The sequence below is a fragment of the Xenopus laevis genome, chromosome 9_10S (assembly GCF_017654675.1).
Source record: "Xenopus laevis strain J_2021 chromosome 9_10S, Xenopus_laevis_v10.1, whole genome shotgun sequence".
NCBI classification, from domain to species: Eukaryota; Metazoa; Chordata; class Amphibia; order Anura; family Pipidae; genus Xenopus; species Xenopus laevis.
In genome coordinates, this window is record NC_054388.1 from 1,916,863 (window position 1) to 1,944,861 (window position 27,999).

At 43.0% G+C, this 27,999-nt stretch overlaps 1 protein-coding gene across 3 annotated transcripts; it reads right to left on the reverse strand.

The window, feature by feature from the left end:
- Positions 1-42: 42 nt before the first annotated feature.
- On the reverse strand, positions 43-27,998 carry grb7.S (growth factor receptor bound protein 7 S homeolog). 3 transcript variants are annotated; one of them, XM_018237974.2, is made up of 16 exons: positions 27,179-27,998; positions 26,409-26,478; positions 8,217-8,400; positions 7,177-7,309; positions 6,713-6,869; positions 6,423-6,544; positions 5,683-5,760; positions 5,250-5,387; positions 3,961-4,071; positions 3,669-3,767; positions 3,471-3,545; positions 2,817-2,933; positions 2,508-2,571; positions 2,317-2,404; positions 1,778-1,871; positions 43-741 (listed from the first exon to the last, which is right to left on the reverse strand). In XM_018237974.2, the coding sequence occupies exons 1-16, from the start codon at positions 27,347-27,349 to the stop codon at positions 595-597; spliced, it is 1,848 nt and encodes a 615-aa protein (XP_018093463.1). In that variant the 5' UTR covers positions 27,350-27,998; the 3' UTR covers positions 43-594. The 3 variants fall into 3 exon arrangements, with proteins under 3 accessions (XP_018093463.1, XP_041435205.1, XP_018093462.1); XM_041579271.1 differs by having other exon boundaries at positions 26,409-26,481; positions 27,179-27,989; XM_018237973.2 differs by lacking the exons at positions 26,409-26,478; positions 27,179-27,998 and adding an exon at positions 25,161-25,260.
- Position 27,999: the final 1 nt, after the last annotated feature.

Consider the following 27,999-nt stretch of genomic DNA (forward strand, 5'->3'; position numbering starts at 1 on the left):
CCCAGAATGCAGTAAGTACAAGACACACATGCGTTTGAGTAGTGCCGTTTTTTTCTCTTTTTATTATGTCACGTCTGGGTAGATATAAATAAAATGTTCTCTTTATAAGCAGATTGAGGTTAGAGGGTTTTGTACAAAAATAAGCAAAAATAGATGTCAAAAAATATATATAAAGTTACGATTTACCGTATAAAATATCTGACCATCAACAGGCCATGTTGATATTTACAGTACAGTGCTCTCAGCAACGGCTGCACCACTTACCATGGCTTTTCCATTTGCCCATCTGTTAGTGGGCCTCCATAGTAAAGGGGAAGTGAGTCTTTCTTTGGAATCAAATTGTCTCATTGGCTGACATGACAGTCATCTGAAGTATTTGCACCAGCATAGAATTAAAAAAATTTAGCTTATTGGGTTTCTTCTTATACATCAGTCCTTGTGTAGGTATCACTCATAGGAAGCGTTTGAGTTCTTATGCTGGGCATACAGTTACTACCAGCCGTTGGACCAAACCATCCACAATATTCTGTTGTATCTCAGAACAATCATCCCAAACCCAGTTGTCTTCTTCAGAGACTCCAGCCAAGGCCCCTGTCACAGTGCCACGTTGGTACAGTAGTGCTTAAGAGTGCAAGGAAGAATTCCTCTGTTGATCTGATGGAACTCAACCAGTTGGATAAGATCAATGAATTTGGTCTCTCCGTCGTCCATTGAATAGTAAGGCCTCCCTTCTTCCTCACACTGAAATCAAGGCAACGACAAAAGAATTAAATGGAGATCCAACAATGTGAACACTAAAACCTGTGAAAGGGCTGACTGGCTCTTTAAAGGGATCCTGTCATCGGAAAACATGTTTTTTTCAAAATGAATCAGTTAATAGTGCTGCTCCAGCAGAATTCTGCACTGAAATCCATTTCTCAAAAGAGCAAACAGATTGTTTTATATTTAATTTTGAAATCTGACATGGGGCTAGACATATTGTCAGTTTCCCAGCTGCCCCTGGTCATGTGACTTGTGCCTGCACTTTAGGAGAGAAATGCTTTCTGACAGGCTGTTGTTTCTCCTACTCAATGTAACTGAATGTGTCTCAGTGGGACCTGGATTTTACTATTGAGTGCTGTTCTTAGATCTACCAGGCAGCTGTTATCTTGTGTTAGGGAGCTGTTATCTGGTTACCTTCCCATTGTTCTTTTGTTTGGCTGCTGGGGGGGGGAAAAAGGGAGGGGGGTGATATCACTAAAATTTGCAGTACAGCAGTAAAGAGTGATTGAAGTTTTTCAAAGCACAAGTCACATGACTTGGGACAGCTGGGAAATTGACAATATGTCTAGCCCCATGTCAGATTTCAAAATTGAATATTAAAAAATCTGTTTGCTCTTTTGAGAAATGGATTTCATTTTGCAGAATTCTGCTGGAGCAGCTCCATTAATTGATTCATTTTGAAAAAAAATTTTTTCCCATGACAGTATCCCTTTAACCTCTCTGTTATTCCATGGGTGCTAATTATCTCTAGAACCTGGCGTCAGACAAAGTTATATGTAGATTGTGAATGTTGGGAAGGAATTGTAGACAGGAAGGCCATTTTGTTATAAGGAGGGCAATAGAAAGGCAAGAATAAAATGTTGTTGTGTCATAAACATACAGAAGAGAGGACTATTGACTAGAGGTGGCATCATAAAAGAGTATCGGTATAAATCATCATCAATAAAACCAATTTCTTTGGACAATATTAGGATTCATTTTGCCATATTGTTTTTTTGTTTTCAGTGCTCCGTACCGGTAAGATTAGGTAGTGTTTGATCTTCTGCAAGTGGCACAAAGACAAGACAAAGCCTTTGGCATTTCTCGTACTTTCCCGTACCAGGAAAACTCTGCAGGAAGCAAGAACATGGTATGGATGAAAGAGAAATGGAAATACAACTACATTTCTACTTGAAACCAACAACTTCATCTCTTACATTGCTACATTTAGCAACTCAGTCATTACATAGGGTCAGACTGGCCTGCTGGACTACCTCTTTAGTACAATTCCCATCAGTTCTTTATTATATAAACCACAGAAATAAATGATTGAGCAGGTTTTACTTCTAGTAGTTGTGACAGTGAACCTTATACACCCAAGTTCTCTTGTGCACCCAAGAGGTCCAAATGCACCTAAGAAATAAATGTTACATTTGTCCTACAACCCAATGGCTTGTATGGTACTGGTACAAAGTTCTCCTTGGCTGTGTAACTTTTCTCTCAATCTTCATGATGTCTAACAATCTTCTCATATTTTTAAATAAATAGATATGGCTTAGACTGGCAACCACTCACCCATCCACCATCCCTTGCTGCATTATTAGCCGCTGAGTCTCGTCTCTGGACAGGCGCCCATGGTACCAGGGTTGAGCTTTGTGAATTCCTGAAATGTTAGAAAATTACGTTTTTTCCCAAGAACACCTTTGCGGGCTTTTAGAAGCACAACGGCCGTTAGTCGGTGGAGCTTCAGTAGTTTACAGACATACCTGCACTGTTGGGTGGGGTGGCCTGACATGGCGTGGGCAGACTGTAACGGTGAGTTGTTTTCTTCTGTATAAAAACATCCAATGATTACAGAACAGTTAAAAACCAAATGTCTATTATTATTGGACGTTTTGATTGATTGTGCCTGTTTTTTTGCACTTCCCATGGGTAAATGACCCCTTAATGTCTGCCAGTTTCGCCAATACAGAGCTGTTTATTTCTAGGGTTCTCTTCCTTTCATGTAAATGGTGAAAACAACTAAAGTATAAGCAGAGGCAATGTTGCAATGTTCAATAACACACATTACTCACCCTCCAGGACTGAGCCTCTTCCAAAGCCACAGACAGTGCTTCCAGGGGGTTCTCTATGACTCTCCCGGTGCAGCCTGAGAAGTCCATGGGGACCAATGTGCTATCGGAGGCGCTGCGCTGGAAGGAGCACAAACACTGGGTCACATTGATTTCTCCCATTTCTGGTACTACAACAAGTCTTGGCCTCCCTTTCGCTCCACCTGTCTGTTTCCTTCCATCAGCTGATTCCTTGCTCTATCATATTGCTATTTCTTTGTTCCCATATCAGGCTTCCCTGTTGTGTTCTTTACAAATTAGTCCTGCTTTCTAGTTTATTGTACAAGCAACAGCAAAAATGTCTAAAGATGATTCTTTATTTGAGATATATTTACTTATTGGCTGCCAAAGTGGATGCAAATTTGAGAAATTGTAAAAGCAACACTCCCAACCATTCATTCTCCAAGCCTAGAGGATGATTCCTTGTGCTCTGATTGGTTGATACAGAGGTGGAATGATGTCCTGCAGTGTGGCCATGCACACAGCTTGCCTCCATATTGATTTGATAGGTCTCATTTCAGCCAATGGCCTCCCTCATGCACTGATTACGGCCTCAGTGTTTTATATTTTGATAGAATACTTATCCCCAAACCCTTGATATGCAATAGGAGAGATTACCTGTTTTGTTGGGTCACCCCATGACTGAGGGTTACGCTTAGATATCTGGTAATTCTTGTACAGCTGGGCTCCATACTACAGAGAGAAAGAGGAGACAATGCTGTGGGATTATGGTATATGTGAGTGTAGAGTGTAAAGGAATTGTTGGTTGAACCATAAAATTGTGGATTTCAGTTGGCTGTACCCACCACACCTTACCTTAAATAGACGTATTGCAGTGAGCCAGCAGGTCCGCGCCTGCTCATCTTCTGTGCACAGAATTTTCAGCCCTTTTGTGCCACTGCGCATCTTTAGAGGCTGTAGGAGGGGGAGGGGAGATTTAAGACTGTACATATGTACTCAGCTATTTATTCGTCAATGTCATACAAAGAAGTCTATGGAGCATTTGGACACACTGGAGGTCCCAAGTCATGGGCAAGGGCCTCCTATAGCATAAAGACTTGTGTCAGATAGAGAAAAGGGACAGGGAGAACAGGTACATAACACATACCTTTAAACAGAAGCCAAACTCGGTGGGGGTGCTATACATCTTCTTGCCCTGGGTCAGGCAATAAATGTTGGATTCATTCACATCAGCAAAATACTGCAAATGCCTGGGGTCCTGTAAATGGAGAGTTTAACTTTAAACACACCTGCCTCCAGTTGTGTGAATTGGACCTTACCGCACCCATCCCAGAACCCACTGCTCATCTATTCTTCTTACTGGACTGCCCAAGGGTCCCACTTTATAACACAGGAAAGAGATGTGGACAATAGCCAGACTGTTCTTGCTCTCTTGCCTTCAGCCTGGCCCATGGTGTAACATAGGAAGGAAAAGGTGCCTAAGCATCCATCTGAGCTGCTTCATGTTCAATGGACATTCCCTGAAAAAAGCCAGCAGCACACCGAATCTAGTTGTAGTTGTGTTGTGATTTGGGGAGGTGAGCGCTCCACATAATTGAGCCTTAACAATGGACATTCCCTGACATGGTCAGTTGTAGGTTGGGAAAGAGATGGTAGAAGTGCAAAGTTGAACAGTGCTACAAGCAGTCTATGCAAAGGGCTCATTCTTGTGCTTAAATGAGCAAAGGGGTTTCAAGGAAAAAGCAAAGAACCCAGGACGAAATTCTGCACCAGGACCCATAGACCATCACTTATAGTACTGGCCAGTGGAAGCAAGCAAGCTGTTATTCATATAAGAACATCCTTTTTCTTAACACAATGGAGTACAGGTATGGAGTCGATTATCCAGAATGTGAGTTTTTCAGAATAGAGCATCTAAAAACCATATATTAAAGGAGAAGGAAAGGTTAAAACGAAGTAAGCCTTATCAGAAAGGTCCATCTAAATATACCAGTAAACCCCCAAAGTAATGTTGCTCTGAGTCCCCTGTCAAAAGAAACCCTGCATTTCTTTCCTTCTATTGTGTACTCATGGGCTTCTGTATCAGACTTCCTGTTTTCATCTTAAACCTCCAGGGCTAGGGCTTGAGCATGCTCAGTTTGCTCCTCTCCCCCCACCCCTCCCTTCTCTACTGTAATCTGAGCCCAGAGCAGGGAGAGACTCAGGCAGGAAGTGATGTCACACCACATTAATACTGCAGCTCCTATTCTAAACAAACAGAGAGTTTCTAGAGCTATTTACTCAGGTATGGTAAAACATTCTACAGAATAAATATAGCATTCTAGCTTGCACTATTGCAGCTAATCTATTGGCAATAAAATGCCTCCGTAGCTTTCCTTCTCCTTTAAAAGGCTGGAGTCGGTGAAATAGCTCTCAAGCACCCATTCTATGGCTCACCTTGGAGGTTCCTTTTGTAGAGTAATATAGACCTGACCGCCGCAGAAAGAAGAAAAACCGCTTCCAGACCTTGCGGCTGCTTTCCTTCATATGCAAGTAACCCTGGATCTCTGGCCAGCTGCCCGAATTCAGGAAGTTCTGCGGGGAAATATAATCAGTTTGGCACTGACAGTCGCTTGAATCTGAATGGTTGGATGGCCAAGGCTTTGTAATGTAGCTGGCCAAATGTTGGACTTGATGAAGCTCTGTAACCCTAAACTGTTGAGACTGAAGAGTCTATATCGCTAATCAGTACAGTAAGTCTCGGGTTTTCAGTCTCAGGTGTCAGACTTTTGAGGTATCAGGTGAGACATGGAAAGGCCACATTTAATACGTGTGACCCGTCTGGTACAAGACGTACCACACACGTTGCTGGAAAACCATATATTGTTACCTGGACGAGCTCCGAGTGCGTGAGGCCTTTCTGGGCTGCAAGGTTCCCACCGACCATGTCTTCGGGAAATAAAGCATACTGGGAAAAGGCAGGAGGCAAATTAAATAAATACACAAAAAAAAGAACGTTTTTATATACATACATACATACATATATCAATGCAAGAGGCAGGTGGGTCCATAGCTAATGGGTTTTAACACCATCAAAACCAGGTTCATCTCTATAAGATGAACTCTTATAAGCCCTTTTGCAATACACATTGTTCTTTTTTCTAGATTTTATGATTTTGGAAATTTTCAAGCTGCTTATATAAAGAAATTGTAACAACAACACCACCCACTGGCCACTTCTGCTGACCGTTGACAGTCGAGAGGAAACTTCAGAAGAAGAAACGAGCTTCAATGTCACAATTGCAGAGTTAAAATTGCCAATATCTTGAAAACTCCAAAAGAAGAAGAATTAATGGAGTGTACATTGCAAAAGTGTTTAGAACAGTGCTCTGGGCAATTGAACAATCTTTTGTTTTGAGAGGGTTCCTTTTGAATCACAAATGAATTGCAATGGCAAACTTAGGTTATCTGAACCCAGGAACATATCAAGGTCGTGGTAATTTGATCAAAAGGAACCAACCCAAAGTGGCGTAGACATTAACCTCGGCCCAACCTGCCCGACATTCAAACGACAAGGGTGATCGGTGTTTCTTGCTCTAATATCAGCATTCAGGCATTCTCCATACTCACAGGGGAACCACGGAACAGTTCGTACTTGGCAAAATTTTTGCGGAAGATGAAGTTGCTGTCTCCTCCCACTGGCCACATGGCCTGGACTTCTACCGCTGACTCGTGGTCTTCAAGGCAGCGTTCTGTAAGGGAGCAGAATAAAAGTCATGCCATCAAGAGACATTCCACTTCCCTTGAACCCTCATGCAGATACCGAGTCCCAGCAGTTACTATGGTTTTATTATTATGAATATGGAAATTGAAAGAAAAAAGATGTTGGTTCAAGTGTAATCTCAACTTGTCCTCCTTACCGAGCCCCAAATGGGGATGCAGCTCCATTAGAGACCAACTCTCATCACTCAGACAGTGCACCCTCTCCACCAACATGTCACACACATGTCTTGCCGTAGCCCCAGCTGTCACTTCTAAGGATCGGCATGTGCCATCTTCGCTGTACACCTTCACTACCTGAGGGACAAAGAGATGAGGGACACAGTTAATATAGTCGATCAATACCCTTATTGTGATTCGCCTGGGTTTTTCCAACTACATATTAAAACCAGATAAAGTGAAAAGGAGACTCAGACCCCACCTGAATGAACTCAAATTAATCATAATCCAATTGGAATTATATCACTTAATATTAATTGTATGCCCATATAGATTAAAATAACCCTAATGCTGCAGGGTGGATTGGGTTCCTTTGTCATCTAATAAAACATGGGAGAGCAGGTCTGGATTTAATCAAGAGGAGACAACAACTTCAAGGACTCACATGAGGTCCCCCTTCCTTTGGGGAGCGACCACTTGGGGTGTTATTTAAGATGGGGGAAGAATTACAGAGCTCCGGGAATGGATTTGGGATGTCAGGGAGAGATGCCGATCGGGATTCCTCATCTCGTAATCTCCTGCAACATATAAATAAATAGGGTTACACCTCTTGGTTATGCAGAAGGACCATAGGAGAGTGACTCCCAGTGGGTGCTAGAGCCTGGATTTGGGTAAAAACATGATATCAGTCATGGGAAGGCAACTAGATGAGAAGAATCATATATAAGGAGGACTATAGCTTAAGTTGAACAGGGGTTGATAAGGTCAGCAGAAACCAGAGACTTGACAAGGCTGGTGTAAAAAAAAGTATTATGAGACTCCAAAGTAGAGGTCAGGGCTAAAACCAGAAGGTGAAGGTAAGGGAAGTCATAGGTCAGACTGCTTCAATCAACAGCCATTATGAAGGTTATGTCTGTATAACAGTGTGGCCCTATTAATGTTTGAATTTGGTACCTTATTGGCTGCTGCATGGACTATATCAAAAGGGACTGGGGGCACAGAATAGCCTCATTGCATTTCATAACAACCAATCAGCATTTATCTTTGATCATGCAGGTAGAATAGTGAAAGCCAATCTCTGATTGGTGGCTATGGAGTGTACATGTGTTCAGTGTTCATAACTAAGCATCAACTTTTTGCGTGAAAATGATGTTTGTGGAGGCCACCCACAGAAGGCTTTCCAATCAAGAAGCTGCTCCTTTTATTGGGGGAGGCAATGCCACCCTAGTGTTCTCTAACTATTGTCTACTTGCTACTGGCTCATCAGGGTGACAGGCTGGGTATTTAACCAAAGTGCAAAAGTTGCAGGGGGTTCCATTGGGTTCTACTGGTTTTCTCCTAGTCAGGCATAGTAGGACTCAATGCTCTTAGCTACTCATATTTAACCTTTATTTTCTGATATTTTAGCAGTGGCATTCAACCAGCCATTTGGATATTGGCTGGGTTTAATGTAAAATATCAAGGCACCAGTCGGCTGCCACTTACCCCCACTTATGGCTTTGAATGAGCAACGGCTGTGACCTCTTCAAATCGGGGGACAGCATTTCTGCTTTCTCAGGGTGTCCTTGTTTGGCAGAAGGGCATCGGCTTGTACGGCTTTCTCTCTCATACAGATTGTCTGGGGCAGAGCTGTGACTGCTCTCGAGGGCCTCCAAATCCATGTCATCCCCTGATGGACAAGCAATCACATGTATAACACAAAGCATACCTGGACCTGCTGGACTTGGGTTCATATGGAAACCTCAGTTCTCAGATTTAAAAACAAGGTGCACTAAATACACCACATTGAGCGTACAAAAATGTGCAATGAGAGACCAATTACATTTCTGGACTTTTAGGAAAAGTATTATTAATACAATATATTCTGCAGCCCAGTATTGTGTCTATAATCACATATAAAGTCTGCTCTGGTTCTACCAACCTAGAAACCCAACTCCCAACATGTAGAACAGGGGAGCAATATGTGGGTGTGCTCAGAATGGTTTTAAATTAATTTATTCATCTTATTTAGGTTGTTGATTGCACGTTATTTAGATGGGGGCAGGTGGCACTATCCTGTGGTTGTGAGGGTGCTGCTATTAGTATCTAGATTGGCTCAGGGTGCACTGATCTGGTTTTGAAGGCAATGTGATAAGTATCTACATTGGGTTAGGTGGCACTGATCTGGTTTCGAGGGCTCTGTTAGTATCTAGATTGGGTTAGGTGGCACTGATCTGGTTTTGAAGGCAATGTGATAAGTATCTAGATTGGGTTAGGTGGCACTGATCTGGTTTTGAAGACAATGTGATAAGTATCTAGATTGGGTTAGGTGGCACTGATCTGGTTTTGAAGGCAATGTGATAAGTATCTAGATTGGGTTAGGTGGCACTGATCTGCTTTTGAAGGCAATGTGATAAGTATCTACATTGGGTTAGGTGGCACTGATCTGCTTTTGAGGGCACTGTTAGTATCTAAATTGGGTTAGGTGGCACTGATCTGGTTTTGAGGGCAATGTGATAAGTATCTAGATTGGGCTAGGTGGCAGTGATCTGGTTGTGTGGACATTATTATTATTATGTAGATTGGCTGAGGTGGCAGTGAGTAGACAGTGCAGTACAGATGAGCCATTTCCATGTGGCCTGTGCCTTTAAACCTGCAAGTTGCTGTTTGGCTTGCAGTGTTGGCATGGATTCTGCCTCCTCAGCTAATGTTCTTTCTACGCTCTGACCTGCGCCCGACCCGCCTTGCTCCTCCCGGGTTTAAACTGTAATTGAGAGGGAGGCCGTACCTCCACCTGCACCATTAACACTTTCACTTTGAGCTGTGCAGGATCTGTTGGGCGCACCTTGTCTTCAGAAACCAACACGCCTGGACTGTAAACTTGCACTTTAATATCTCAGAACCCTCCTGCTGTTGGGTTGAGATCCAAACCAGCAGCATTCACATTTAATGGTTCTATATCACCCACCCTGGGCAGTTGATCTAGAACCATTAAATGTGAATGCTGATGAAGATAGCTGTTAATGTACTACAACTCCCAGAATGCCTTCATAGACAAGGGCCTGTAGTATAGTGTTACGAGGCAGTGGAATTAGTAGATAAAGGAAGCGGACACCACAGAGAATATAGATCTGGCTCCTGCACGTAGTTCACCTTTAACTGAAGGGGAAACAATGGGCAGCTATTGGAAGTAAATACGGATGATCAAATCAGTGCCATAAGTTGGGCTTTGGCCAATGTACGGCCTGTGTATAACCTTCTAAAAATAAAAGTGCCGACTGATGCTGTCACTGGGGCAGCCGAATGCAGGAATACAGAGAAGTGCAAGAAGTGTGGAATTTGTTGGTTTAAAAAGGGTTAATTCAGGTATGTGACCCAAGGGTTCTGCCGGTTCCCACACAAAGGGAATGAGACCTTTTGCATTTTTTCAGTCCTCTTGCCGAAACCTGAAGTGTCTGCACAGTTGCTTCACCATTTAACCCCTTCCATGCCACTCTCAGGGGTGCCACCTTTTGCCGTATAGGTTGTCCCTAAATACATTGGCATCAATGCACTGGCACTGCCACATGAGAGATGGGATTGCAATGCCATGCAGGTGACTTAGAGACCTCGTGGGTCATATCGGAAAGAACCACAGACCTTGCCCCCCTACCTGTTGGCATAAACCAGAAGTGATGTCATTCAAGGACGAAGAAAGGTTTAAAAAGAAGCCATAGCTGCAAACGCAAATTTGTGCAACCCCACAGCACATGTTGGTGTGCCAAGTTCTTCATCTGCCAGTCCTGTTAAATATCTATATTATTGCACAAAGGTACATGTATGTGACATTATTCATTAAGTAGAAGTTGCTTAGTGTATTGCTGTAGTCTGCATCATGGGGCATTACTGGGGTGCATCAGTAACATGGTCTTTTCAATTTCATTTGGACCCCCATTTTACTTGTTGGCAGGGCCTTCACCAAGGGGCTAGGTTAATAATTGCTACTTTAGTAGTATGGGGCCCTATGGTTCCTTATGGTGGCCCTGCTATTCGGAATGCTTCTATAAAACAGCTTTCATTATCTCATATACTGAAAGCTCCATGGACCAGATCTTATTAAAGTGAGAATGTCAAATATGTAGTAATAATAAAAAGAAAGGGGCAGGATTTTTGCCCCAGAGTTACTGTGACATTGAACAAGGAAGAGAAACAGTTGTCAAGTAGTCGCTGATAGGAACAAAGCTCTGTTGTAGCTGGAGCCTAGTGAAGATGCGCCACTGCCCCGGGTACACCATACGCCACACACAGGGACGGGGGCACCTTCCTCAGCCAGGTTCCAAAAACATCCTCACACTTCCGCCACTGATTCATTATTCCTAATTCTGATGGATCCACTAGAAATATCCTGCAGATTAGAAATTATTTTATAGACAACAGAGCTGACACCAGGAAATTAACTGGGCTTTCCATGTAGAGCTGTCTTTAGGGGCTCCAATCATGATTGTCTGATCTTGGATCAGACAGATGCATGGAGAGCCTCAACCATTTCCTATATCAAATTAGAGGGATGGAAACCCTCAGACATCTCCAATATTAGATTGGCCATATCCTATATTAGACCAGATAGAGGGATGGAGACCCTCAGACATCTCCAATATTAGATTGGCTAGAGGGATGGAGGCCCTCAGACATCTCCAATATTAGATCAGATAGAAGGATGGAGACCCTCAGACATCTCCAATATTAGATTAGATAGAGGGATGGAGACCCTCAGACATCTCCAATATTAGATTACATAGAGGGATGGAGACACTCATCAGGCAGATGCATGGAGAGCCTCAACCATTTCATTTATCAAATCAGAGGATGGAGAACCTCAGCTATTTCCTATAAAAGATCAGACAGGGGGATGGATACCCTTGGCCATCTCCTATATTAGACCAAATAGAGGCATGAAGACCCTCACACATCTCCAATATCAGATAGAGGGATGGACCCCCTCAGCATCAAGCAGATACATGGAGAGCCTTAACCATTTCCAATATTAGATCAAATAGAGGGATGGAGTCCTGCAGTTATTTTCAGTATTAGATCAGCCATCTCCAATATTAGATCAAATAGAGCAGTGATCCCCAACCAGTAGCTCGTGAGTAACATGTTGCTCTCCAACCCATTGGATGTTGCTCCCAGTGGCCTCAAAGCAGGTGATTATTTTTGAATTCCAGGCTTGGAGGCAAGTTTTGGTTGTATAAAAACCAGGTGCACTGTCAAACAAAGCCTCAATGTAGGTTGACAATCCACATAAGGGCTACTAAATGGCCAATCACAGCCCTTATTTGGCACCCCAAGAACATTTTTCATGCTAGTGTTGCTCCCCAACTCCTTTTACTTCTGAATGTTGCTCACGGGTTCAAAAGGTTGGGGATCCCTGAAATAGAGGGATGGAGACGGTCAGCTATTTCCAATATTAGATCAGATAGAGGGATGGAGACGGTCAGCTATTTCCAATATTAGATCAGATAGAGGCATGTAGACTGTATTTCGATATTAGATCGGCTAGAGGGATCTAATAATAGATCAGGTAGAGGATGGAGTTATTTCCCCCCACTGAGGTAAATGTGAAAGTTTGTTTGCCTGTAGATCAGTGAGCAGTTAGGCAGGTTTCAGTTTCCCCTTTTTCAGCCTCACCTACTATAAGTGAATGTTTGCTGCATACAATAAGCTGAACTATATATATATGTGTGTATATGTCAAAGGAAATCACTCCCATGGCCTCTCACCCAGTTCTTCAATTCACACCCTCCTTACAATGCAGTGACTTCATCGTAACCATTGCTGAACACCCTGAAGCCAGTCAGTATGTCGGTGGGGCGCTTTATGGATTAGGGTAGTGTTTCTTTTATGATGTGACTCAAATGAGTTGCAGAAACAGAACTGTGACCCAAAAGTTGGTTTAGAACCAGCCAGGCACCTCATTATGGCACCATACATGGGGCAACCAGTGATGGGATCCCAAACAAATGTTTTCTAAACAAAAACATTAAAGTCAACAACCATCTTCTGTATGTGTACAACAGGGGCACCAGGCAATCTGGTGCCAAACTTCATAGCTTCACTTCATAAGGTACAGCCCATACACTCTACAGAGGAAATCGACCCCTCTACAGCACAAGGATAGGCAAGTCACTGTATGCATTCCCTACCAAGCCTTACATGAGGGATGATGGGCATTGTTACAGGCTGTTGTGCTCTTCTAAAATCCACCATTAATCAGTAGGAACAGCATCAGTAGGTTAGAGACCAAGACTTCATTAAGAAGTGACCTTATTCGCAAGATGACCTCATTCACAAAATCACATATATAAAGAACTTTTATGAATTAAGGGTTCCTACAAAGGTCATTAAACAAAGCTCTCATCATGAATATTTTGAGGAAGATCACATATAAACAGATACAAAAGGCATAAAAAGTCCATCGTAGAAGAGTTGACCATCTAGAGCAGATGTCCCACCTTCCTCTTTATTTTTCTCTTTTTTCAAATACAATCATCCACTGCAAGGCTGTTCAGGTAATCTTTAAAAGAGGTCCCACAAACAATAGGTTGCTAAGAATCCCCCAAACACAACAAGCAGAGCTAATGGAACGTGATCCAAAGGAAAAGCCTCAGTCATTGAGTCAGGAGCAGTTTTGTTGCAGAAGAAAAAGGCACAGATACTTTAGATCTATAAAGAGGAGTCACCAATAAAGATATTACTTTCATTATTCTATCTGTCCCTGTGCGGTCAAAGCTGATTACTGATTGGTTGTTATGTGTTTCCATACCATGGGCAACACAAATCATCTTTCTGGAGATAGTTGTGTCACTGCAATAATTTGTTTTATTTATATGGGTTATTTGATCTGAGACATATTGTAATGTTACTTTATGAACCCCAAATATTGGGCCTCTGCTGTACCTGCAGCCCAGGTGCTATGACTTAAGCATGGATTTCAGACATTTTTCAGTTCAAGTCCCATTTAGAAGTTCTGGGTTTAATTAGGGCCCTACTTAGTGAACAACAAGGCTAGAGATACATAAAAAACATTGATATACTTTGTTTTAATCAATCTTTTAGCCTTTAGACTAAGCCCCAGCCACTGCTCAGGTTTTGGGGTGCCAGCCACATGGTTTAGGAGCCCAAGTTACTCTTCTTGCATCCAACAGAAGGAAAGCTCCATAGGCAGCAGGGTACTTATTTCCTATAGCATAATGATATCTCTGTTAATTGCTAGGGGTTGGCTGTTTCTATGCACGTAGCTATTTCAGACAAGTATTGAGTTGCAGCAGTAATCTCTGGTCTGTTGATCTTGTCCTATGTACATGACATTCACCAGTCCTGGAAAGATAAGACTCACTGCTAATTTATCTGCCCCCATACAAATGTAGACAGATCTAGTGGCCAAGGGGTTAAGTCCGACTCCACTGGCAGGCTGGGTTTTTCTCATGCAAGTCCTGGAGCGGCAGGAGTTAATTATTGACTTGATATTGCTCAGGCTTGAAATGACCTCTTGTTAATATTGAAAGCAGCAAGGGTTGGAGGAGGCGGGGGGAGGCACTTTGTGAAAGACTGACACAAAGTCTATGTATAGGTGCCGAGGAGGGGAAGGGAGGGTGCTGCCATTGCAATGCCACCCTCCCAACAGCTATGCAAATTCCTTTCACTTGCACTTCAACTTCTCTATAAGATCCTTATTGCTGTACGTTCTACATCAGAATGTTCACCTCAACCCATCAGGAGTGCTAAGGCTTAGAGCCCCGAGAACCAAATCTGATTAGTCAGAGGCTTACGGACAGCAATCTTCTCTCTACACTTTTTTTTAATGGGACACTATATATGGGTTATAAGAGGAAATGTCACAATTAGCACTTTGCTTAATTATAAGTTGTATAGATGTTTCCTGCTTGGTGGTTTCAGTATGAATGTCGAGTCAGAACAGTCGTGTTTTGTCAGTCAGGCAGCAGTATATGTCGGTGCTATATAAGTAACCAGTGGCGTAACTACAAGCCGTGCAATTGAAACCTATGGGGGGTTTCTAGTGCAAAATTATAGGGCCCACCATAGAGCAGCCCCACAATATGTGCGGCATAAGACCTTGTGCTTTAAACTCACTTCAGCACTTTAGCACCCTATTCTATCTGTCCTTCTGAAATATCGATGGTATTATGGTGTTGAGGGATATACATGGATACACTTACAGTGTATACTACACCCCCCCCCAAGAGAGAAATCAGAAGAAAGGGCTGGTATCAACTGAGGCTACTGTTATTCATAATTGAATTTTATTTGATCACATTGTTGAGGTTGAGAAAAGACAAGTGTCCTTCTAGTCAAATGTTGACTTTGCATAATCTGATGTAGGTCCATAATCCAGAGAACCTACCACAATACACTCTCTATTTTGTCCTTCCTATGAATTGCCAACAAGATACATCTTTGGAATACATTGCAAACAATATTAATAGGTTTTGTGTCTTTGGTTTTCCAAAACTGAGTTCCTTCTTGAAACTCTCTTGAGTCTTCTAATACAATCTCTTCCATTCAGTTGTCATAAAAAATCTCTTCAATTCAATTTCTCAGTTGCCCCCCCCAAAAAAAATCTCTTCAATTCAACTTCACAGCTGCCCCCAAAAATCTCTTCAATTCAGCTTCTCAGATCCCCTGACAAAATTCTCTTTTAGTTGATTCAAAAAACTTTTCCTCTATTTTTCTCTACTTTCCTTACCTGGAAGCATCTATTGATCAAGAGGTCCTCAAGAGTTTTTGGTGTTTGCCCTTTATTTATTCATTTAACACAGTCACCCTTGAATGCCACTTGTCTAATAGATATCACCAATTGTGCCACCTGCTTAAACAACAGAAATCACTTTTCTGTACTTTCCCTAACAAACAAATTTGATTTACATTTTTGTAACTGCAGCCAAAACTGCTCAGCAGAGTGAAGATTAGCATTGCTACGTATTTAAGGCAATTTTATTTTTAAAATTTAACTGCTAAAGTTACCGTTGGTTTGCATGAATGTTTCGGGGTATCTTTTTTATGCAAGGATAACTAGTTAGCAGGATGTTGGTCACCAGGCACCTATTCTGAAAATAATAGATGACATCCCAGCTAGGTTTATTATCACCAGCCTTGACGGTACAACTAGAGGCCTATTGACTATTTGAGGCCCTTCATGGGACTTTATGGCCTCCAGTTTGACCAGTAGCTCCTGAGACTTCTATATAAGAAATAAATTCTGCTCCACAAACATGAAGTATATTACAATATCTGTCCCACTGTCCTAATTCCATGGCTGTGCCCAATAATTTGGCAAACACCTTTTACCGCTGACATGCTTGGCCTGACCAAGAGTTGCTGCCTCAGCAAGCAATATTGTCTGGATATAGGCACCTGCCCTTATCTACCATTTTTGTAAAGAGCTCATTGGAGGCTTGAGAACTTGGCTGGGCAAAGTCCAGGAGTGACTAATAAAGATATCCAGCCATCCAGAATTAGCAGTGTATCTAAATATCGACAGCTTTGCAATGAATTTCTGCAGACACTAAAACGAGAGTGTGGCCTCCTGAAATAGAGAGATCTTTTATGGTGCTTGAGATGAGGTGTAACTGACCTGAAGGAGATGACTTTGATACGTACAACTGATAAATGGAGTTATATTTAGAAGATGTTTTATGGGGGTTTGTTGCTGGCTTTGTCATTGACAACATGAGCAGCTCTTTCCACCAGTCGTTATAATGTTTTCACCTTAAAACTCCCTCACGTTTGTAGTAAAATCATCCTTATCACTGCTTCTGTCTGCTCTATATAACACTGTTGTCTGACTTCTTTCTCTCTTCTCCTCTGTCCGTATACCCTTCGCTGTAAAAGCTACAGATAAATTCTGCTATAAATGGAGAAATCCCCTATTTTCGCTGCATAAAACCGAACCCTATAACATCTCATTTCTCAATATATCTCCTAAAACTCTTACCATTTGCTCAGTATAATACGCATTACAAACACACTACGACTTCCCCGGTGCTCTCTCTATAACCTCTCCCTAGAACATTCAGTTGCCTCCCTTCTTCTATTGCACCATATAACATGCACCATAATACAGTGCTCCATATAACCCTGTATTTAACTTGTCCTATTGCTCCATATACCCCTCCCTACAACCCCTCTGTTTCTCCATACAACCCCCCCTATAGCTTCTATAGTTCCATATAACCCTCACTAAAACTCCTCCTATTGCTCCATATACCCCTCCCTATAACTCTTCCTATTGCTCCATATACCCCTCCCTATAACTCCTCCTATTGCTCCATATAACCCTCCCTATAACTCCTATTGCTCCATATAACCCTCCCTATAACTCCTCCTATTGCTCCATATAACCCTCCCTATAACTCCTCCTATTGCTCCATATAACCCTCCCTATAATTCCTCCTATTGCTCCATATACCCCTCCCTATAACTCCTCCTATTGTTGCATATAACCCTCCCTATAACTCCTCCTATTGCTCCATATAACCCTACCTATAACTCCTCCTATTGCTCCATATAACCCTCCCTATAACTCCTCCTATTGTTGCATATAACCCTCCCTATAACTCCTCCTATTGCTCCATATAACCCTCCCTATAACTCCTCCTATTGCTCCATATAACTCCTCCTATTGCTCCATATACCCCTCCCTATAACTCCTCCTATTGTTGCATATAACCCTCCCTATAACTCCTCCTATTGTTGCATATAACCCTCCCTATAACTCCTCCTATCAGTGACGGACCGGCCCACCAGGATACCAGGAAAACTCCCGGTGGGCCCACATGGTGCTTAAAATTTGGCCTATTTCATGGCCATTCCCTATTTCTATGAGAACAATGAGGCTAAATAATAGATTATAGTATGTATAGAAAAGAGGTTGAATGAGGAGAGGAAGAATAATAGTATTGAGAGTGGGACCCTGGTCTAAGGTTTTTGGGTGGGCCCCTGGTGTCCCAGTCTGACGCTGCCTCCTATTTCTCTATATACTCCTCCCTAAAACCCCTCCATAAAACCTCCATTGCCCTATATAACCATTCCTATAACTCCACCTTTTGCATCATATAGGTCTCCAGAAACTACCCCTTTGCTCTATACGTGATTCCCTGCTCTCCCCCAATTACTCCATATATTCCTCTTCATTTGACATAACTGCTCAATGTAACCAGTACAGACTTCCATGGTGCCGTTTATCTATTCCACTCCTTCCACTTTTTCTATCATCCCATTGCAGCAGATACGTCTTCTCCATAACACCTGAAGTTGCCTTATATAACATCTCATAAATGAAGTCATTCCTAATAAAAAAAATCTGGAATGATCTCAAAACGAAGGCAATGGATTCATTTTCTGGGAAGTCTCTGTTATTCATTAGGGATACAAGTGAGTGCACCCTGTGCCCGCTGCTCTGCATGGGTATATATTTAGCTGTTGGCATGACGCTGCAAGAGCTTTCATTTCACAACATACATTCCAAACAGAGGTAGACGTTCTTGCCAGGATTGGATTACGGCTTGTAACGGTGCCAAGTGTAGAGGGCACGTACATCCAGCTTTCTGCGCCTCTCCTCCCAGCTGCCAAAATGAGGCAGCATTTAGAGACCTTTGGCTGCGGGGGATATCGCTAGAAAGTGGGGCTTAGTTTGGATTTCTCCTGCTCTGGAAAGAGGTCACAAGATCAAGGAGCAAAAATGTTTTTTTCTAGAACACTGCTAAGAAACCATGCCAGGCCCCCACATAATGCCCGTTCATATTTCATAGTGGAAAGCTGATATGGAGCTGCTTCCTATGCTGTTTTATCTCTGCTGATTAATTCAGATGTCAGACTGGGAGACAAGTAGCTGCTACTTGTAGCTGCCAGTGTACTGGGAATTTGCCTTTTTACATCCACGTAGGATACAATCAAACCTGATCCAAGCCAGGTCCAATTAGCTGCTGCTAATCTCCCTTGAGCCTTAGGGCTCCAAATTATGGGTTTCAGATAGGATCTCTGGACTTCTGGGGGCTCAAGAGCATGCACTCTGGTCCTGTACTTGCTCCTGGCTGGTGAACAAAGGGCATCAACCAGCCTAAGGTGACAGTCTCCAACCCCTACTGTGCAAATAGTGTTTTCAGGTACAGCAAATTCAGCAGTTTTGGGGGTCCACTGTGGAGCCTAAAATTCAATGAAACACATACACTTATGAATCTGATTATTTTCATTTATTCTGTTTAGAGTTACCTTCATTAATTTAGATATCTATAATAACTATATTAATATGGATTCATACATTCTAAAGTCTGCCACTAGGTGGAACATGAATTGAAAGCCAACAGCCAACAGAGGAGCAACACTAGAATGAAAAATGTTCTTGGGGTGCCAAATAAGGGCTGTGATAGGCCATTTAGTAGCCCCTATGTGGATTGTCAACCTTCATTGAGGCTCTGTTTGGCAGTGCACTTAGTTTTTATACAATCAAACCTTGTCTCCAAGCCTACAATTTAAAAATAAGCTCCTGCTTTGAGGCCACTGGGAGCTACATCCAAGGGGTTGGAGAGCAACATGTTACTCATGAGCTACTGGTTGGGGATCACACTTTTAGATAAACGCATATACCCTGGATCAAACTGAAACTGCCCATACGTGTTACGATCCACCATCTGTCATGGTCGATAAATGAGTGAATCTGGTACAAAGGGGCCAAGCATTAAGACCTGGCTGCTATCTTTTTAGATACCAAGAGATATTTTTTAATATAAAAATGTTGTTGCCGTTAAAATAAAAGGTAAAGTTCACAGTGTCTCAATGTCCCTTTAAAAATAATTGACTTGCTGATTCACATCTTAATACTCTTCACACTTCCCCTAATGATATCATGTGGGTGTTCCTATCCTTTCTGTAGTGTGTGTATGATAATTAGAAGAGCTTAACAGCGATGGAACACCCAAATCTCAAGATCTTGCATCAGTTTTTGTTTTCATCATAACTCCATAACACAATAAGTCAGTGGGTTGTCCGCATGTACTCAAGGCTGACACATGCCGGGCATCCAGTCAAGGGTAAGTTAATGCTTCTCCGTCAGATGCTCTAAACACACCAAACCTGTTCCTCATTGTGAGACAGTTACAGGGTGACCACTTGCTATTAGCACTGCAGCTTTAAGCTTCCATTGATACTAGAGGCTTCTGGGATCTGTAGTTCAGAAAGAGCTAAAATGCAGAAACCTCAGACATCCCTAGTGAACTTCATTGCATTTTAGGTAAAAAAGAATATATTGCATTTCTGAAGAATTGGCTGTTTGGTAATGGTCATCAGGAACTATGTGTTAATTGCTACCTGCACAACGATGTATCATGTGATGCAGATAACTTCCCATTCAGCTCCATTACATGGCAGTGTCTGAAAAGGACAGAAAATATGTGTCTACTGGTGCGCGGGAAGTGCATGTGGAATGATAGGTTTCAGGAAGAGATAATGTTCTACAAGACCAGGTTGTCCATCTTGCTGGACCTAAACTCAAGAGGCTATGTAGTGCCACCACCCCCAGCAACATACAATTCTGTTTGCACATGGGATGGGTGAAGACTCATTGAGAACCAAGAAGGAAGAGATTATCCTCCCCCCATGCAAAATGATCTAACTTACAGGTTGGAGGAAAGTAAGAGGCAAGGAACAAAGAAGGGGGCGATAGATTAGAGGAAAATAGAAGGAAATCATTATCTTATCTCCAATGAAGAATGTTGCATGTACAAATAGCACATGCAAGTAGAGGCCAATACAAAAGAGGAAAGGTGGGTAGACATGGACAACTTCAGAACTTTAGAATTTACTATCTAGATCCAAAATGCGGTGGAGGAAGAGAAGATGTAATGGATAGGAATGCAGAGTATGTGAAGCAGAAGATTCTGGGTGAAGAAGAGATACATCAAAGGTTAGAAGAATTAAAGGAGGGTGAAAAAGATGGGACAATATCAGGAATAGAAAGAATGGAAACAAGTTAAAAGAAGTTGATGGAAAAAGAGAGGTTTCCCGGTACCCCGTTCCCATTGCAGTACACATGGCTCTAGTATATTCTCCTTGGACAAACCTTCAGCCTGGCAGTGGTTGATCTGCAGATAAACACGAATATAAAACAAGGCCTTACTGAAGCAGGAGACCACAAATGGTTGACCACACCAAGGTACCAATGTCAACATGCACACTAGCAGCTCCTGGTGCTAAAGATAGGCCTGGCACTAAAAGGAGAAATAAAGCTCAGGACGCAAGGGGCAAAGCACAAGAACAGAACAGCACACGTTGCTCCCAGTACTAAACACCAGATGAATGTGCTCATTTAGGCACAAGTACAGGTCCGGCCAGACACCTGCCCACATATTCCTTTTGCCCAGCACCAAAGTGTTGGCTCAGCCTGCGTTAAAGAATTGTGGGCAAGGCGCAAAAATCTAGGCCTGTCAACACAATGTTTGTAAATAAATTCTTAAATCTAGTGGTTAATAGAGAGGCTGGTGGGTCACTTATTAAAATGAGCAAATCATTCACAGACACACCTCCAGTTGCCCTTTAACTGTGTAACTGTACAAAGTGAGCATTGTGTAACTGTGTGTCACCACCTTTTGTGATCATTCTGCAAATGCCAAGGGTTATTATCATTCTGGAACTGGACAGGGTGCTCACTAAGGGCACAGTGTAATAATTCAGCAGCCACACAGGGTGGTTACACTATAACTGGACACTACACTCATTTAGATACAGCAGAATGTGGCTCTTTACATGAAAAGTCATTTTGGAACTGCACAAGCCATCGTTTGCGCCCTGCCATTGGTGATCCTCCTGCAACTGTCTTTTGTGTGGGTGTTTAGGGTGGTCACTGTACAACACTTGCAATAGGGAAGGTACTGTAGGAAGGGTCACCATCATTTCATCTGATGTGTTTGCCTCCTCGAATGTGAAAAACAGATTGCATCAAAATGTTGGTTGTCCTGTATGAGGGCACAATGGCCTGGGCAGGTGTAGATTGATATATATGGTTAGTGGTGTCCACAGAACTATAGCAGGGTGACTGGTTCAACTGTTCTTCTACACTTGTAACTTGGTTTCTAAATGTTAGGACAGAAAAGGGAACTAGAATGTAAGTTCTAAGTACTGGTTGTCAAGCTTTTTCAGTTCAGGACCACCTTAACGGTCCAACCATTAGCCAGGCCCCATTTGAAGGTCTAACCCAGTGATCCCCAACCAGTAGCTCACGAGCAACATGTTGCTCACCAACACCCTTGGATGTTGCTCCCAGTGGCCCCAAAGCAGGTGCTTATTTTTTAGTTCCAGGCTTGGAGGCAAATTTTAGTTGTATAAAAACCATGTGTACTGCCAAACAGAGCCTCCTGTAGGCTACCAGTCCACATAGAGGCTACTAAACAGCCAATCACGGCCCTTTTTTTGGCATCCCCATGAACTTTTTCATGCTTGTGTTGCTCTCCAAGTCTTTTTACATTTAAATGTGGCTCACGAGTAAAAAAAGGTTGGGGACCCCTGGTCTAACCTTTGGCCAGGACCACCTTGAAGGTCCAGCCTTTGGCCAGGCCCAATTTGAAGGTCTAACCTTTGGCCAGCTTGCCCTGAAGGTCTAATTTTTGGCCATGGACCCCATTTGAGGTCCAACAGTGAGACAGAAGGCCTCCCTTTCAGGTTCAACCTTTGGTCGGTGTATCAGCCATTCAGCCATAGTTCCAAGAAAATCAAGGAAAGAAAATATATATGAACCCTATCTCACATATACTGATCTTCAAGTTGGCCATCTCACCTTAATTAACCCTAAAGACTGAGTCCCCCCTTCCATTGCTCCAAGCTCTCTCCCCCACCTCAGAAGTCAGACTGGGAACCGCTGCTCCAAAATGTCACTCTATTCCAGTGTGAAAGTCTTTATTTCCAGATTTCAACTTATCTCACTCTGGCTTAGGCCCTGGGTATTTTATGATGGTGTGGACCCCCAGTTTGAGGGTTAAAAATAGATGTAACACAGGGATATCAAGCCTCTGACCCCTTGCTGTGATCTAAACTGCAAATCCCACTTTGCTCTTGCCTTATACACTCCAATCATATTGTCATTATTACACAAATATGATTGGTCTTAGAGGAGGTCTAAAAAGAATATATCACTCTAAGCATGGGTTGTTAATCTGTGGGTTGGGTCCCCATGCTGTTTAGGGTGGGCCAGTGCACTTTCCTCCTAAAATAGAGGATAATCATGTAAAAGCAGTGTTGTTTAGATGTATTTGTTGGATTTACAGTGGGGGGTAGAGAACCACAATCTGTGCTCAAACCTGTTTTGTCATTATCATTATCTTAATCCCCTCTTCTCTCTCGCTCCCAGCTTCTCTAATAAAGAACTGTCATGTTCCTATTCAAGGGTGGCACACACATTTCCCAATGCAAAACCTCAAACTACTCTTTTGTCTCCCTGGTATGTATTAGTGTCAATCTAGACTAGGCTACCCTCTCCCATTTGGCCCTCTGCAATTAGAAAACTACCCCAAAAGTATCTCCTGTATAGCCCATAGAATAATTGTGAGAGAAAATACTGTATGATATAGAAGGTAAAAGATATAAAGCACCTTCGGATCAACGTGAGATGCTTTCACCCCATAGTAGCGCCCATACTGGTCACTATTGCTCATTACATCAGTATAAACCAGTGGAAAAGGCACATGTACCAAATCACCAGTGGTTCAGAAACAGTGTCCCGGGCTCCACTTTCTGTTGCTTTTGATAGTTACAGGTGTTGGATGGTGCAAGATCATGTAAGAATAGATTGATGGCAATTGGCTTAGACTGGGGTTCACTAGGGCCTGGTTCCACCAGAAGTTCCACCAGAAGTTCCTCTGCTTCTCTGGCAGACCAGTTCTACCCTATATTGTTGCTGGGATCTAAAGCTGACAGATACTACACAGGTGGACACATACTGGTATGGCCATATTTCTGTTTTCCAACAACCGTCTGATCAGAACTGCAGATAAGCTGCTTCCAGATGGACGGCCAAAGTTCCTGACCAAATATATCGGATATATTATGGTCATTATTAAAATGGATGCCATCAGCCATGCTTTAAATGGCCCTGAAAGCCTAGAACAAAGCAGGTTTGTGTTTCCTCTGATTCATACAGTTAAGCAATGGGTTTCACAGGTCCCTCAGACAATGGATTTTACTTCCTGATAGTCATCTAACTGCCTGTCTGTAGAAAATAAGGTATGACTGAGATCTCAGCTATCTTTATAACAGGGCAGGCATGACCTGAATCATTCATCATCCGTCTTTAAGTTGTGAGGTTTCTATTGTTTACGCCATCCCCTGTCTATGCAGAAATATGGGAGTGGTAAAAACAATGTTAATAACAGCCGTACTTCTGGCAGTGTGACTGTTGATGAAAGGGGAAGCAAACCTTTCTATGTAATTGAACAGTTTGTCAACTCGGAGAATTCATCACTCGAATAGTTATCTATATAAATATATATAACTACACATTACTGGCAAATTAGAAGGTGTACAATTAGCAGTGGTGCAACTTAGAATTTATTTGGTCCCACAACAAGATCTCTTGGACCCAACACTTTAGTGAATTTGTCCTCCCAACACAACCCCAATCACAAGACCCTAAGAACAAGGACAAATGGAGTGTTGGTGAAGACCTGGCCAAACTGATTCCAACCTACAGACCAGTTTGGAAGCAGAACTTATACTGGGTCGCAACTGATGCCTTGTTGTCCTACCATCACCATCTTGCCCAACTGAACTTCCTATCCCCTACACTATAGGGTCCAGGGGAGTATAAAACTGCTCTGTATGTGTCTTCGGGAGAGACACTATAATGATGATGGGGCCCTAAATCACTAAATCAGATGTGATGTATAATCATGAATCTACAATCATAATAAACAGGTTGGACCCCTCAGCATCTACTCTAGACAATAAGAACTGATGCCAGTATACCAGTCCTACTCCTTGGTGTAGATGCCAGACACCCATCCCACTAGTAACTCCCAGTCCATACACACAGCTGAACTATTTTCTGCTCCGACCCTGGATTTCATACACCTGTGCAGGTATGTTGGACATGCACAATAAATACGCTCTCTGTATTCTGCACAGAAAGGGTTGAACCTTATACATTGATCTCTGCCCTTTGCAAACAGTCTGTTTAACACAATGAAGCTCTGTACTGTCCCTAGAGACGTCCCCTTATCAAATAAGCAGAGGCTTGTCCCTAGCAGTCACGCCACAGGTATTAACATAGAACTTCCCTACAAAATCCCAGTGCACCCAACTATAACGAGGACATGCTCTGCCAGCTACAAGTGCCCGGGCTGCTAAACCAGGGGCACAGAGACAGCAGCAGAGACTGAGACTTCTGCCGGGAATAAGAGACAGTCCTACCTGTGCTGATGGTCTGTACGGCGATGTAGCGTAGGGGGGGGCCAAGTCACCAAGCTGAGAACTAGCAATTCCTGTTTATCCTCCTCTCTTTATCTACCTGTCCTTATTTGAATGGCCACTCCCTTCAGGTGACATCATCTGTGAAGGTTTCTCCCGCCCTCTTGAAATATGAATCAGAGATGTTTTATTAAGGAAAAAAGAAAACCCGGCTCAGGAACTCAACTGGCCCGGTGTGTGGGCACTGCTGCAGATAGGGGCTGTCCGAGGAAATGCGGCTCCTGGTTGGTATTAGCACGCACCCGTAATGGGGTGCCATTGATTCTGCACTTATAATTTACAAACTGTCATATTTTACATTCTTTTCATGGTTACATTGCCAGGCACATAAGTTCTTGAGTCTGTACATTGAATAAATACATTCCCTCCTGCATGAACTCTTAAGTCTCACCACCCCCTGGTACCTCTCTCTCAAATGCGCCCATGTTGGTAGCAGAGACGGGGGGCAAAGGCTGTGCCAGGGGCATGTACATACAGTCCGGGTCCAGGCACAACACAAGTATCAGTGCCCAACATGATATACTCCCCATATCACAAACAATATCACCAGTTTAAGAGTCGCCAAAGCATCATAAAAGGGACGAGTTCATCACCATAAACCAATCACATTATAATGTTGCCCCTAAGGAGGCTGTAATATAGAATGTCGATGGCTGCTCTTCCCTAACTGTACATTAGAAATACGGCACCGACTCCTGAAGTCATTACACCAGGGATATTAATATGGATGGGAGGAACTAATAATGTAATTAATGGCAATTTATTAATAATAATAATAATAATAAAAGAGAGGGAAGAGTGCCGTCTAATCCCATCACTAGGCCACAGAAGGGACTGACAGTACTTTTAATTATCTCCCTATCTTAAATGAAAACATATATATTGGAGTTGACGTTCAACTGATCCGAATGACGATATTTGACCACAAGTACCTGCTGTAAGTACAATGCTGCCAGGGATTTCCAAAATATTTTTTTATCCAATGTGGTATTAGAGCTCAGCGCAGCTCAGCAGCAGCACTGTGCACTAACACTCATTGCAGCAGAAAGCAGGGGCTAAGGATGGGATTAATTTCTTAAATCCATACCCCCAGTTAAACGTTTACTGCTCATAAAAACGTAATGTGGGTTGATGCCAACTACAAGTCAGTGCCAGTTTAACAATAAGGCCTGAATGGGTGCTGGTACCCACCTTCACCCAAGCTCTCCTCATTCCTGACGCTGTCTTTGGGCTTTGAGCTCATTCCATCTTCACCATATTCCTGCTGAAAAAAAGTGACAGTTAGAAATCATCTGCCAGGGGGAAAGTAAATGAAGCCTAAACATGGGCTCAGCTTATTGCAACGTAACTATATAACAGTATTTCTATTACTCATTACTAGGGTTTTTTTTTTTCTTTCAAGTTAAATCAGGAAACATATGGTGCCTGGAATAAAGAACAATAAAAAGCGACTCCATAGAAAAAGTAGCAGTGTGGGTCTATGTGAGCAGGGCTGCCCAGTCGCATTGCAGATTATCTTGCACGCTGGTGACAATTAATTGAACATATGGTAAAATCAGCAGCACCATGACGTGACTCTGAAGCCGTGTCCTGGCTGTGGGCGCTGCCCCCTAACCTGCCAGTTCCATATGGTTTTCTGCAGAGGAACACTAGTCAATTGGCATTTAATGGCTCAGTTCCCCTGACGGCGTAGAATTTACACGGGACAGGGCAGCTGCTGGTGAATTAAAAGTGTCTTACTGAGAATCGTGGGAAATGTAGTTCAGGAAACAGCTGTGCAAGTTACACATTGACATTTCCCCTTCTATAATTAACTGTGAAAGTGAGAGGAAGAGAATGTTTCCATTGCCAAAGTGAAATGTTTGGAGGGGGGGGGTTGATGTGCTGCGTGTGTGTGTGTGTTAGACCCTCTGTTTGGGGGGGGGGGCATCAGCTTATAGACAGCACTTTACACTCCTTACCTTGTTCTCAATGAGCAGCTCGCAGGCTCTCTTCTCCCCGGGACCCCTCTCCCTGGACTTCTGTCCCTGCATGCAGCAAAATAACTCTTCCAGGACTTGCCTCCAACAGAAACGACGTTTTTTTTGCCTTCCAGCCGGGCGCTGGAGCCTGCGTTCCTCCCCCAGAAACATGGGGTGCCCTGAGCTGCCAAGATGCCGCTAATGAAGATTAAAAAGCCCCCCAGGCAGCTAAATCTCTGTGCCTCTTTTCATATTTCCAACAATAGGTGGGTGTAGAAGGAATAAATCCCTGAGTCCCCGTTTCTAGAGGTGCCCGGTGCCGTCTCCATGGATCAGCATGTCCTGGAGGTGTTTCAGATGTTGTACCCACAAAGCTGACAGCCTCCTATCTCCCCATAATCCCTGGGTGCTGCCTGCTCACGCCTGAGACTTTCTTGCAGTGACGAGGAGGCTCAGTTGTTGACACAAATCACACACATAGTGATAACAGACAGAGTCCAGGGCTGTGCAGAAAACTCTGCTCCCAACGTGGAGACCCAGGCACCCTTCAGAGGCAGCTTCTAGCAGGAATGCTCACCAGCGGGCAACAGATTGCAAGCTCCCGGGAGCAAAGGTTTAAGCTCTACTGTTGCTAAACAGGCCTTGCAGGGCACTTGGCTGCAACCTATGGCAAGCCCTAAAAATGAATCGAGGCTGTTAAAGCCATACTTGTAAAACGGCCGCGTCACAGCTAAATACACCCAGTGGCCCATTCTGTTATCTACAGACCCAACTGACTACCTGTTGTCTCCAAAGGTTCCATTTATGAGACTATATATGTT